This window comes from Microtus ochrogaster, chromosome 4 (assembly GCF_000317375.1).
Source record: "Microtus ochrogaster isolate Prairie Vole_2 chromosome 4, MicOch1.0, whole genome shotgun sequence".
NCBI classification, from domain to species: domain Eukaryota; kingdom Metazoa; phylum Chordata; class Mammalia; order Rodentia; family Cricetidae; genus Microtus; species Microtus ochrogaster.
The window spans coordinates 82,707,161-82,721,406 of NC_022011.1; the positions used below are offsets into that span (position 1 = coordinate 82,707,161).

Here is a 14,246-nt window from a genome sequence, read left to right on the forward strand (position 1 = left end):
AAACACAACGTTGAGAAGGAAGAAAAGATGGGCGGGAAGGAGAGAGGGGAACAAGAGAGGGGAGGGAATGGAAATAATGTGTATGTGACATAAACAGAAGGGGGAGGTTGTGTGGGAGGAAGACGGGGACCAGTGAGAAAAGAAGGGAGTGGGGAGGGCAAATAGTAAAATTGTGTGTGTATGACAATGCCATCATGGAAATCATTGCCTAAAAATTAAAAATATATTAACCATAGAACAAATTTAAGCCTCTAAGTGTAAAGTGAGTGACTGCTAAAACTACAGACAATAAAGTAACTAATGCCCCATCTTAAAGATGAGTTGAAGCTCTGAATTTTGACAATATGGCGTGGTTTACAACAATTAGGGAAAAGCCCGCCCTAGGGCACTAGGAGAGGTTATTACTGGTGGTTTTCCAGTACTTCCCAAAGGCTGACCCAATTAGGAACTCAAATTCTAACCTAGAAAGTTAAAATGTACACACCCACCCACACATATACACAAGATGAGAGCTCTACACTGGCTCCAGAGGAATACTAGTGTTCTCTCTTCTGTTGGTCACTAAACAGTATTTACTTGTCATTCCGTATAGCCAATATGTCTGAACAAATGGGAAGATGAAAACACCTCCCTTCAACAGCGCTCTGGGCTAGTCAACACATTGAACAGGTTGTTAAGGAACCATGGCTTGACCACCCAAGTGGTGGACTGGGAGTCAGGATGCAGAGTGGTAGCTGGAAATCCTTGGGGGCTGGGAGTTTTGGGGAGTCAGGAGTGCGTGGAGGCTCCCATCTGCAGACGACAGTGTAATGAGGGTGCGTTAACCCTTACCTAAAACAAGAAGTCTGTGGAGAGGCAGCTAGTTTGTTACTCACGCCCGGGGACAGGCTCTCTGCCCTTAGCCTGCCCTCCCTTTGCGGACCTCCAGACAGCCCACCCCCTCCTCCCTCACTTTCTCTTTCTTCAGTTCAGGGGACTCTGTCCAAGTCGCCCTAGTACTTACTGAACTACATCCCTAGCTCCGTCTACCTGTTTTCAAATGAAAGAAAAGACAGGGTGTCCAGATAGTTCTGGGATTCAGGTCCTCACAGAAGGAGGAGAGGGGAGTATCTCTAATGGGGAAGAGAATCTCCTCCAAAGTTCTGCCAAGCCCCCTCTCCAGACCTCACATGTGTGTCTCAGGCTGGAGCCCACTCAGCAGCTGCCATTGACAAGGAGGGGGCTATCAGAATACCTTGAGACGAGCTGGGGGTGCTCACTCACTGACTGAGATGTTGTGAGCAAAGGAAAGGGGTGGTGTGCGCGTGTGTGTGTGAGGTCGTTCCTAGCAAAGTCCCCAGAGGCATTAGCTCCTGCAAAGCGAGGCACTGGTCCCAAAGCTGGAGCCGCTCAGTCCCGGCACATACCCTGTGAGGGCTAAAGTTAGGTTTTGAGTTTAAATTACCGTGCTTAGGAGATCTATAAGGACAGATAACTTCCTGGAACGCTGGGGGCTGTTGTTCATGTGAGAGAACAAGCCACGGGTTTTCACTTCTGTAAACAAGGATGGGAGCCCCAACTGCACAGGAAGCGTTTGATCACATGGAGGCGGGGGTACATAGGCCAGAACTATGTCAGGATGTATGTCTGTGCCCGATCAGACAAAGGCGGGACAAAGTTTCCCTTTGTAAACACCAGGCACTCTCTTGGAATCCCGGGTATGAACCTGGCCAGTATCTATTGTTTTATTCAAATTTGGTTAAAAAAAATTGTAATGTTTTTATTCTTGTCCCGGTGGGATTAACAATCGTATTCAGGCCGGGCGGTGGTGGCACACGCTTTTAATCCCAGCACTTGGGAGGCAGAGGCAGGCGGATCTCTGTGAGTTCGAGACCAGCCTGGTCTACAGAGCTAGTTCCAGGACAGGCTCCAAAGCCACAGAGAAACCGTCTCGAAAATCCAAAAAACAAAACAAAACAAAAAAAAAAAAACAATCCTATTCAGCTTTAGAGGAGTTAAAGACAAAGCAGATCCTTTCCTTGGACATCCGTTTGGCCAGGTCCATATCTTAGAGATAAAATCCTTCATTAAATCCATTTTCAGGTTTAAAAAAAAAGGAAAAGGAATAAGGTTCTAAAGTTCCTGGAAGTCATCCCCAAATGACAGATACAGCAAGCCAAATGGTGGAAATCACTAACCCACAACTTCTGACCAAAGTAAGTAAGCTTGCTGTCATCCTGTGTTGAGAGGAGAGGGAGAGCGGAGGTCAAGAAAACCTTGAATTTTAAAGCGAGGGTGCGCAGAGCCGCAAGAGAGACATTAGTAAATAGGGTTCCATTAATCCACGTGGGCAAGAGCCTCCGAAGCTCAAGAGGTGGTCTCTCTTGGTGGCGCGCTCCGGGCATTTCAAAGGGTTGAAAGGGAAAGCTACGGCAGCTCACACGTGCTCACTCGGGACCCGTCTGTGCACACGCAGTCTGTATTGTGGATGACAGCAGCTAGACTGGCTGGATTGTACTAAACAGTGACAGTATCTCCTTTAGAAAGGGAGTGACCCTAAACGTTACTCTGATTTGGAGCACAACACCAGAGAACTCAAAGGTCACCTTGACCCCGAGTCAGAGAGAGGGGTGAAGGGAGCTACAGTCACCACAGCTCTTCTCTGGGCAGCTCATGGGCCCAGGAATCATTATCCCAGATGAAATATGATCCACATCCTCCCACCATCTAGTAACTAAAGGGTTAATGAATGCAGGTGCCTGGGGTTCTGAGCCAGCCTTGGAATTTGGACAAACACACACACTGGAGTTGAGAAGATGCGATCCTCACAAGACACCCTTCACGAATGTTGTCTTCCTGTCTGTAGTCATCTTACATTCTCGACAGCGTCTGACTTTCAGCGTCACACCAGCTGCCGATTCTTTCTCGAAGGATCATGCCTTTGGTGTTTGTCTGCAATGCTATCCCCACACCCTCCAACTCTATAGTCTTGTACTTTATACTTAGGTCTGTGATGCATTTTGAGGTCCCTTTTGAGTGACTTGTTGTTACGGGCTTCTGGTCTGTGTTTAGATGTTTCTTTCCTGTCTAGTCATCCCAGTACCATGGGTCAAAAAGTCCTGAAGTTGTTCATTTGCTTGAGGCCAGGTTTTCTTTATTATGTAGCTGCATCCTCCCCATCATGATGGACCACTGAGAGAGACCTCACGCCAAGAGCTAAAACAAACTTTTCCTTCCTTAAAAAATTATTTTTATCTCTTGTGTACAGGGTTTTGCCAGCATGTTTAGTCTGTGCACTACATACACACTTAGTGGCTTCAGAGGCCAGAAGAGAGCATTGGGTCCCCTGGATCTGGAGTTAGAGTTGTGAGCTGCCACGTAGGGGCTGGAAATTGAACCCCGGTCCTCTGGAAGAACAGTCAGTGCTCTTAAGTGCTGAGCCAACTCTGCAGCCCTAAACCCTTTCTTTAAGTTGTAGAGACAACAAGAAAAAGTAACTCAGGTGGGTCTGTGTTGGGAGGAAGCCACTTGTTCGTCCCAATTGCCCAGAATCAAAATAACCACACAGAAACTGTATTATTTAAATCATTGACTGGCCCATTAACTCTTAACTTTTTATTGGCTAACTCTTACATATGAATTTAACACATTTATATTAATCTGTGTATCGCCACGTGACTGTGGCTTACCAGCTAAAATTCCCAGCATCTGTCTCTGGAGGCTCCATGGCTTCTCTGACTCTGCTTTCCTCCTCCCATGCTATAGGCCAGGGCAGTTTTTTTATTCATTCACCAATAAAAGCAACACATAGACAGAAGGACCTCCCACACCAGGTCTATGTCTGGGTTCCATTTTATTTCTTTGATATCAAGTCCTTCCTTCCCCCACCCATACTGCCATGAGTCATAGACTTTTCGGTGCTGACTGACATTGATCGACCAGAAGAGATCCTTGTCTTCCGTCTTCACACACTCAACCCTGCCATCCCACACTCTCCTTCCTACCCCAGTCAACGGCTCTGCATCCAGCTGCTCAGGTTAGAAAACTAGAAGTCAATTTAATTAAAGTAAGTTTTTGAGAGAGGGTCTCTTTGAGTCAGGGGGAACTGGAACTCATTTTGTCATCAAGGAGGACCTGAACTTAGCTTCCTGTCTCTGCCTCCTGAGTACTGGATTACAGGCCTGAGCCACACCTGGTCAGAGTTATTCATGTGTGTGTGTGTGTGTGTGTGCGCGCGCGCGTGCGTGCGCACGTGTGTACACACTTGCACACATGGCCAGAGGTCAAGGTTGGATGTCTTCTTTAATTGCTCTCCACCTTATTTTTTGAGACAAGTTCTCTCACTGAACCTAAAGTTCCTGATTTGCCAAGACTGGCTGGCTAGCAAGATCAAGGGATTTCCTGTTTGAGTCCCCAGCGCTGGCAGCCATGCCCAGATTTTACACAGGAGCTGGGGATTTGAACTCAGATCTTCGTGCTTGCACAGCAAGCTTGTTACCAACGGAATCTTCTCCCTGACTGCAGAAGCCATTCCGAGTGCTTCATCCCACTTACATCCATTCTACGCATCTTGTCAATTCTTCCTGCCGCAAGCGGACGCAGCAGGCTGCCTCTATTCCCGCTCAGTTCCTGTCCAGAGTCACTCTCATTGGTTCCACGATGCTGGGTCTCCCTCTTGTGTGAAGCCCTTTCATCTTAAAAGAAGACATGAGGATTTACCATACTTCTGAGATTCAGTCTTAAAAGGAAACCATCAGCCCGGGGAGCCTGAGTGTTTGTGATGAGGATGTGGTTGAGAGTTGAGGTTCTCGAGGTTGTAGTCCTTTGGAGGGAAGGCAAACCCCTGGTCTTACACAGCCACACAGAACTACTGAGCATCGGGAATGTGCCTGGTGTGGCCCGAGCCCTGCTGTGAGATTTGCAGGGCTTCTGAGAGCGGTCCTCATCGGAAAGTATTTGGGACCACATGTGTTTTAGACTACAGAGGAGTTCAGATCTAGGAACATGTGCATAGATCTCACTTGATTGAACATTTGTAACCCCAAATCCTAAATGGTTCAAATCCAAAAGTCTTTCCCATCAGTGTTCAAAACACTTTGGATTAAGGACGCTTAACCTGTATGGGGGAAAAAAAATCTAAAATGTATCAGTAATTTTAAGGTTGGTCACACTTTGGAATAACAACTTGGGCATCCACACCGGGTTAATAAAGTACATTATAAAGACGAATTTTGTTTCTCTTCTTTAAAAATGTGGCTACTAGCCAGGTGTGGTGGGATACACCTGTAATTCCAGCACCTGGGGGTCAGAGGCAGGAGGATTCCCAAGTTTCAAGCTAGCCTGATCATTATAGTGAGTTCTAAACCACACCATAGTGAGATTCTGTCTCAAAATCCACACCAAACAGAAAGTGGCCGTTAGAAACAGACACGACCCCCGGCACACTTCTTTGGGACAGGCAGCTGCAGTTCTGGCCTCTGGCACCCCCACCCCCCTTCCTGCTCCCTTCTGCCCAGTCTCCCCTCTTCTGCGCTGCCACCAGCAGTTGGGTCTTCCTCATAGCCATCTTGGGTCTGGAAGGACTGGGTGGACAACAGGTGGGGCAGGGTGCCAGCCAACCTTTTAGAATCTCCATCCACCCTTAGACTTTAGAACTCACAGAGATCTCTGCCTCTGGAGTGCCAGGATTAAAGGCGTAACCACCACCACCTGGCCCACAGCAGCTTCTTAATAAAACTGGAGAGGAGCTGGGACTATGCATGGAACCCAGCCCAGGTGTGACACGTTCTCGGCACACTCTAAGGCAACCAAGACTGGGCTTCACAGACGCTCCTCCCCTGCCCCAATAGCAATATGCACAGGGACCAGAAGAGCCAACACAGACAGCACCGTCCTTTCCTTCTGTATTTGGTGGCCACAGAAGGCATGGCTTTCCTGGTTGGCCTTTGGGCCTTCAAGAGAGCAGGTCACACAAGCAGGCTACCACATGAAGGCGTTTTTCTTAGCTGCTGAGTATGGGGGCACGGAGAGGATCTGAGGTGACACAGGAGGTGAACCTTAGTCCTGGGAAACAAACACTGGAGGGAGAGAGCTGGATCCGAGGACCCCAACTCTGTGACCACGCTCCTCCCGTCTCATTAGGAAGCCCGCCTTACCAGGAGCTGTGCTCTGTGGGTGATTGTTGGCTTTCTGCCTTTTGAGAAAGTATCTGTAATTATCTGTGCTCATCACTCACTGTGACCTTAGTGACAAGAATAATGAACTGATCAAGTGAGACAAATGTTTCTTTCCTTTCTTCTTTGGTTTTTCGAGACAGGGTTTCTCTGTGGTTTTGGAGCCTGTCCTGGAACTAGCTCTTGTAGACCAGGCTGGCCTCGAACTCACAGAGATCCACCTGCCTCTGTCTCCCGAGTGCTGGGATTACAGGTGTCTCCCACCACCACCTGGCAGACAAATGTGTCCTTAATAGAGAACATCTACTTATTTCTCTCCCAACTTTACCTGCCCCAGCAAGTTTCTATTGTGTAATTTTGTCTGTTGAGTGGATGGACATGAGAAAGGACCCTGCTCACGTAAGCAACAGAGAACTTACTAGGTGCTGAGTGGTTTTTGTCATTTTGCTGTCTAAATTCCATCTTAACTAATGACCTACATTGACTCAGACTACTCAAGGAACTGGTCTAACCAAGACCACACAGGTTGGAAGCAGCACAAACAGCTAGGATACAAACCTTAGCTGGCTTCCTTAGACCTTCAAGGCCAAGGACCAGACTGTGTATTGAGATGTGCTCGCGCGCGTGCACGCGTGGGTGCGTTTGTGTATGTATGTTTGTGAGATGAGTCTTTTCTGTTTTCAACTAATTGCAACACAGGGCTTTTCAAGGAGGTGTGAGCTTATAGGTGAGTCAGGGGATTTACAGATCATGGAGGTAACTCAAGAACTGTCAATAACTTTAGTTCTTATTCTGTAGCCCAGGCGGGCCTCACATGTGTGCACCACCTAACCCAGAAAGAACTGTCAATAAAAAATTTTTAATTGCATTTTAATTCATGTGGTGTGCGTGTGTATGTGTGAGCACGCATGCAGGGGCCAGAGGACCACTTGCAATAAGCAGTTGGTTCCTTCCTTGTATCACACTGACTGAACCGGGGCTGGCAGGTTTGGCAGCAAGTGGCCTTACTCTCTAGGTCATCTTGCTAGCTCAGAACTGCTGGTTTTTCTAAGGGCCCTCTAAACAATTGTAAGGAACCAACATCACTCCAAAGGTAAACCCTTCTTTTAGCATACTGTGTTTCTACAGCTTAAAAATGTGTGAGAAGCAACTTTTCCAATTTAAGGAGCCGTAAGATCTAACATGTCTGAAGGTCTGTTAAAACAGCATTAAATGAAGCAGACAGGCTAGGAAACATGAGACAAAGTGACTCGCCCTGACTCGGGATGTCCGAGGTAGTCACCATTCGGAGCACTGGCAATACAGCAGGGCCAACTCACAGTGATCAGGTGGCATTCCAATACCGGAACTGATAAAACACTTGGGGGAAGACTAACCCAGCATGCTGCTGGTGTATTATACACAAACAAAACCTTTATTCATAATTAAATGAGTTCAAGAACCATGAAGAGGACTTGGCTTCTTCAACAGCCCTGGTTCTGATCCAAGCCATGCCGAATGCCATGCGAAAGTTAGAAAGACAACCTGAGAAAATCCAGCTAGAGCCATCAAAATGCTTTTTCAAGCTTTTGGCACCAATCAATCTCCTGGGTACAGATTTGTTTGGGATGAAGCTAGACAGGTACAAAAACATTTACCTAACATTCTAAAAACACAAACTATGTTTTATACATATGTATCATTGAAAAACATTTCATATACCTTTTTATCCACAAGCAACAGTTCCTCGAATTCCAAACATCAGTAGAAAATCCAATTTTGCACATTGTACATTTTCAGCATCTCATTTCTGCCCTAACAAATGTAGCTGCCTCAAAACAGTTTTCTGTCTCCTGTTACTGGTCCCTTCCCCTGGTGCGCAAGCATCACATCAGAAGTTAGAAAGCTGAGTCTGCTCGTCTTCAAGCTTCTAACACATCCATGCAGGTTACTGTCTTTGTGTTACCAGAATGCCCGGCAGTGCTAAGCTATGGTAGTGCTAATGCAGACAGAGGAGAACCAGCAACCGTGGCCAACACTGCTGGTAGCTTTGCTTTGTCTCGCAGCCACCGCAGTTTCTAAGTCATAGTCACTACTCTGCAGTACCTCGAGCTATTGCTTATTTATTGATGGATTATTTTTGAGACTGGATTTTATTATCTAGCCTAACTTGGCCTGAGTTTTACTATGTAGTTCTGGCTGACCCCGTCCTTAGAAATGGCTAAGATTATGGCTATGCTGGCCAGCTACAGTCTGTTTTTTGAGACAGGCTCTCACTACGCTGCTGAGTGTGCCTTGAATTCACCATCCTCCTGCCTCAGTCTCCCGAGTGCTGGGATTACAGGCATGCACCATGTGCCAGGTAACTGAATCAGGGCAGCCTAACCTCCCTAAGGAACACTTGTGTACACACTTCTGCGTGGCTAACATGGTAAACTACCGCTGTGAGAATAACGCTTTGCCTGGGTCTGAGTCTTCATTTTCTGGAAATGACTCCTTTTGCGCTTTGGAGCACAGAAAAGGGGCACGGGGGGGGGAGGGGGTGCGGGACAGAGCTGAGGCTCTGTCTGAAGAGCGTGAGATAGCAAACGACCTCCAGGTAACCATGCTGTAAACACTTCAGCAGCAAGCGTGAAGGATGTTCAAAAATGATCAAAGTTGGATTATTTTTCAGTAGTTGTTAAACCAGTGTATGAATCTGAATTGAAATACAAGTGCAAGCCCTCAGAAACACAATGGTCAGCTTTCAACATTTAATAATTTTAAAGAAAAGCAAAAATAAAGATGCCTTCCATTTGGTTAGAAACAAAATTCACTAATGCTTAAAACAAAATTATCTTCTTTCTGGTCAGAGTCACCTAGGTTATAACTTTGAAACAGCACTGCTATCATCTTTCAATAAATGTCCATCTACAAATTAATTAACTTTTTTTCTGAGGCAATCGCTGTATATTATTCTTCTAATTCCCATGAAAGACTCACTTTTAAGATACAATTGCAGCTGCCCCACACTGCCAGTTCCTGTGTCACACACGCGCCTTAAAATTCTGTAATCAGCAGCCAGCAGGTGCCATATCGCATTCAGCACACCACAGGCAGTCAATACAGACATCCCCAAACACACCAAGGCTGGTTTTGTCAAATGTTTTATTGAGTGTAGACATCTGGAGTACTGTAAAACATGCATTATCTGTAGATTCAAAAAGGAGCAAGCCACATTGTCTTCACTGTCAAATGTGTCAGGCTTGGCATACATGATGGAGATTAATGAAGTATCAGGAGAGTAATATGGTTCTTGAAAAGCTTCTACAGTTTGAAGTAGGGTCTTAATCACGTGAGAAGCAAAGCTGTTCACGCTTAGCAATCCGCATTTCATTGAGGGTACATGGTATTTTATAATTTAAAAACAAATAAAAATAATTTGTCTGTAGAAGATTCCCACTCCTAACTTTGTCTCTTTAGATTTCAGAAACTTTAATTTAAAAAACAAAATCCCCAAGCCCAATATATGCATTTTAGAAGTTTTATGCTTATCTGAGCAATAACTAAAATTTATTTCTTTTTTGGTTGCTGAGGTGTATTAAATTTGAAGAAGATAATATCTCCATCTTCAACAATATAATTTCTGCCTTGTTGCCTGTATTTTCCAGCAGCCTGCAAAAAGAAAAAAGTGAGGAAATGGCTTATCACTGATAACCAAATACACGGGAAAAACCCAACGCAAAGAAATGATCCCTGAGCCATGTTGAACAAACACGACGAGAAAGAGAAGTATGGGAAATTCTAAACACAAGCTCTAAAGCAAAGAAAAGCAAATCTGAGGCAGGACTACGCTTCCACGTGTGTACATAATGCATTCTTACGAGCTGCTAATTCACGAGCGCAACTATACCGCTATCACTCGGTTTCCTGATTCACGAGCGCAACTATACCACTATCACTCCGTTTCCTGATACACGAGTGCAATTATACCGCTATCACTCCGTTTCCTGATACACGAGCGCAACTATACTGCTATCACTCTGTTTCCTGATACACTGTTTATGGCGCATTTCTGATGTGTCTGCAAACACTCAGCAAGTCACTTGAAGAAAACTGATCAGGAAAAGCTACAAGTGCTTTGTTTGCTTAAAGAATTCTTTGGTGACATTGGTGACATCTTAAAGACAGTTTGCTCTAAGAAAAGTTGAGCACAGTTGTGGCACGTATTCTGAACTTCTGGTAGCCCAGTTTTAATCTTGACAAAGCGCTGTACATTCTGACATTACCTCAGGCGTTCACTCGGTGACAAGCAGACTCTAACAGGTTGGAACTGCAGACAGATCTTTCCCACTTGTGAATCAGTCCACAAAGCGACTGATTCCACCTGCTGGTGTGCAGATCCAGACAGGCTCTCGGTAACTGCACAGACAGAGCAGTTCATCCCGTGGCCCAGCACACACTTCAGGCTCCTAGGCATCCACACTTGACCCTCACAGTTAGCAGTCTCCTGTGACCCTGGCACCAGTTACTCATTGGGGGCCTGAGGATCTTTTCAAAAAAACTCTCAAAAGTGTTTTTCCTTCTGTTAGAATTTCTTGAGAACATGAAAACTTTGTCCAATGTACTTCTGCTAACAATACTGAAAGTTCAAAGTCAAATGAAATTATATTACTCAGTAGTAAAAACACTAGCAAAGATCATACATGAGGGTTAAAATCAACAAACCAGACTGAAATGCCCTTATGAGCATTTTTCTGGTAGTATACTATGTAAAGGATTTTGCCTTCTAGTAATAAATAGGCTACTAACATGAAGCTCATCTTTAAAAAGACAATGTGTTATTCTAAAAGATATAACTAAATAGTCACAAGATTTTTGTAGAGATGTGATGTACTGAAAGCCATATGCTACTTCTTTCTAGAATCTAAGGCCTACTGTTATTAAACTATCCAGACAAGTTACATGAAACACACACTGACAAGACATATTAGTGTAAGTTTATACACTTTGTTATACTCAAGTTTACTATTAATACTGACAGTGTTTCTTTAAATTCTCTAGAGACCATTTAGTCCATTTCCACTGCTATCAGAAACACTGGTTGAGAAAGAATCAACGCCCATCTGTGAATCTTGAGTGTGTATTAAACAAGACGCGTCGGGGCAGTTCATTTGCACTTGAAAGCAGCCATCTGTAGAAGGCAGCTTTGCCTGAGCAGATATGATTGCTAATAGTGTGACATCCGAGACTACAAAGCCCTCAGTGCTATTCAGGATATAGTTCACAGCACTGCACTCAATTAGCTATGCTGCGCCGGTGGAACACACACACACACACACACACACACACACACACACACACACACACAGTCATGTTCTCAAACTCAAACTTCTTGTCATATACAAGTAAACACTATTTTAAGAAATATAAAGCAGCTCATAATCCTTCAATTAGTCAGAGCTCAAAATTCTAAGTGTTAGTTTTGGAAGTTAGTGATATTTTAGGTGGAAACGTCAGAAGCCGACTTTTCCTACTTTACAACAGAAAGCACTCCGCCTTACATGTTATTGTAAGCAGGAAACATCATTGCGTACTGTGTATTATAGTTTCTGAGTTGTTAAAGGAGTTGCAATTCACGTCATCTAAGTTTATTATAACAAAAATCTACTACTAAGAATTGGTAAAAATTGACTTAGTACATGTAAATATAAAAATAAAGCTTTCATCTTGAATTCTAGAAAGAGAAAATATCATTTTAATCTTCTGTATGAAAAGAAATATATGCTAATGTGATATAACATGTTGACAAAAAAAAATCAGATATTCTTCAAGTTTAACTAACATTCCGAACAAAATTCACCATCAATAACTGCATACTTCTTTATATCTAATGAAATTAATGGCTTTGTTTAGTTATAAATTGTAACTTACTCTTTTTTGGTAAATCAAAATGGCTCTCAATACTGAGCCAATTATATGGAGATTTTTCCTTTCTTGCTTCTAAGGTCCCAACAGTCCCATGAAAGCCCTGCAGTAGTACTGGTAAGAATAAGCCGAACTTGAAGTAGACATTTCTTTCAGTTATGAAACGGTCAACATGAGTCCTGTTTAAATCGTGTAACATTTTCTATGACAGTCTTCAGATTAAACTAAAGTAGCTTCCTGCAAGGTCAACGGCAGTTAGGTGAACCATGCACTTATTGGACATTAATGCTTCTCTGTGTAGAGGCAAACAAGCTAGAAAAATGAATTTGCAATAGAACTTACATTAAAACCTATTTTAGTACTCATATTTAACACTGCTTATCTGTAAATCAAATTATAGTTATTAGCTAAAATAAAGCACAATTTCGGACCTGCCCTCTAGTGTTGAAAAAGCAAATCAAATTTCCAAAGATCTAAAAAAAAAAGAAGAAACCCATGAAGTTTGAGCCAGCAGGTTTATCTGAGTAGGCACCATCATCTGTTTCCCTGACTTAACAGGGGTTTATTTCTAGTTCATATACTCAAATGGATTATTACAACTTTTTCATTAGCTACCAATGAACAATTTTTTTATTAATATGACTTAAATGTTTATTTTTACTTTCAGTTAGAGAAAAGCAAATAAAAACAAACAAACAAACAAACAAACAAACAAAAAACCCCAAACTCCTTCCTACAGCCATCTACAACTAACCCGAGTGCACGTGGACACGGCCAGCTCCTCATGAGTGGACACGTGATGCTAGCAGGCTACAGCAGACAGTTCACATTTCTCATGGGATAGTCACAGGAGAGCTACAATGATGACATCTGCGAGGAAGAAGTCACTCCTTACCTTGACTGCGTTCTCAGACCCCTCCTCCTTAAAGTCCTCGTACTTCATTACTTCAGCCATAATGAAGCCCTTTTCAAAATCTGTGTGAATCTTTCCTGCAGCCTGAGGAGCCTTCGTTCCTTTCTTTGGGAAAGACCAGAGAAAAGGAATTGCATTAAGATGACTGGTTACAAGCATCAAGCTTCTTTTCTGATCTGTAGTAGCTCAACTCAACCTTCAGTGTGATGCAGTGAGAGTGCAGCAGACCGAGCCCGGCACAGCAGCAGGTGTCAGAGACACAGCCCACAGCTTTGTTTCCCTAACAGTCATCTGCGCTTCTATTGATTTAGATTCACTGGTGTGGGTTTCATTTCGATTTTCTATTCCTCACAGTGGAAAAAAAATAAAGATTTTTAAGTAACTTTCAAGTTGAATTATAAAAGGCTTAAAAAAGATAAAAAGCCTTCAAAATTTCAGCTCATCTAAGGAACATATAAAAGTCAATATACAAAGGGACATTCAAAGGCATTTCTAGTGAATCAGATAAGCGATAGTCAGCAAATAATTTTGACATAATCAAGTAATGTCAACAGTAATATTTTTGAACATTTTGCATAACGCAGCGTGCCTCTGACCATCATGAAGGAAATTCAAGTCGAGATGGGAAGAGGAATGTTTGTAATTACCCCATATGTTAAATTACAGGAAAACACACATTCCAGACACACACAACCACAGAAAAAAATCTGAGAAATAATGGTGACCTACAGCTGCTTAATAAAGCATGTTAAAGTGCTAAGGATCCTGACACCAGACAGCACAGTTTTTATAATAAAAGATGTATTGGGTTAATGTGGCTACTCACTGATGCTTACCTGACCGAGCGTCTTAGCACAGTAAATCACGGCACTAACAGTCTTAAGACAAGACAGCTAGCTGCCATGTTTCAAACCCACAGGATACTCTCTCCTGCTTCACATACTTCAGCTTGAAGTTATAAGGCTTTAAAACACCTCTTTTAAATATACAGTAACAAAAAACACTGGCAATTTGTTACAAACTTGGATTTGCTTTGACATTATTTTTAAAGTTTATATATAAGGACCTCGGTTAGAAGCCAATCAGACATTTTTCTTCTTTAAAAGGAGACATAAAGGAGAGTAAATCTCAGATTCAGAGTCTTGTCTACCACTGTGCTTGACCAAATCCATATTTTTATCTATACTAAATTAAAATGTAACAGAAGTCAAGACAGCATCGAAAACCACAAAGCATGTATTTGAACAGCAGGCTAAACAATGAATCTAAACGTTCCGACCTGTTTATATTCTGTA

General features: G+C 43.3%; 1 protein-coding gene across 1 annotated transcript in view; it reads right to left on the reverse strand.

Moving 5' to 3' along the window:
* Nucleotides 1-9,261: 9,261 nt before the first annotated feature.
* Ola1 (Obg like ATPase 1) overlaps nucleotides 9,262-14,246 on the reverse strand; it is a 133,880-nt gene continuing 128,895 nt past the window's right edge. The window contains exons 10-11 of the mRNA XM_005346574.2: nucleotides 12,934-13,056; nucleotides 9,262-9,785 (exon numbers count right to left, since the gene is read on the reverse strand). Of these exons, the coding sequence (XP_005346631.1) occupies nucleotides 9,684-9,785; nucleotides 12,934-13,056 (225 nt within the window). The 3' untranslated portion in view covers nucleotides 9,262-9,683. The remainder of the gene's footprint in view (nucleotides 9,786-12,933; nucleotides 13,057-14,246) is intronic.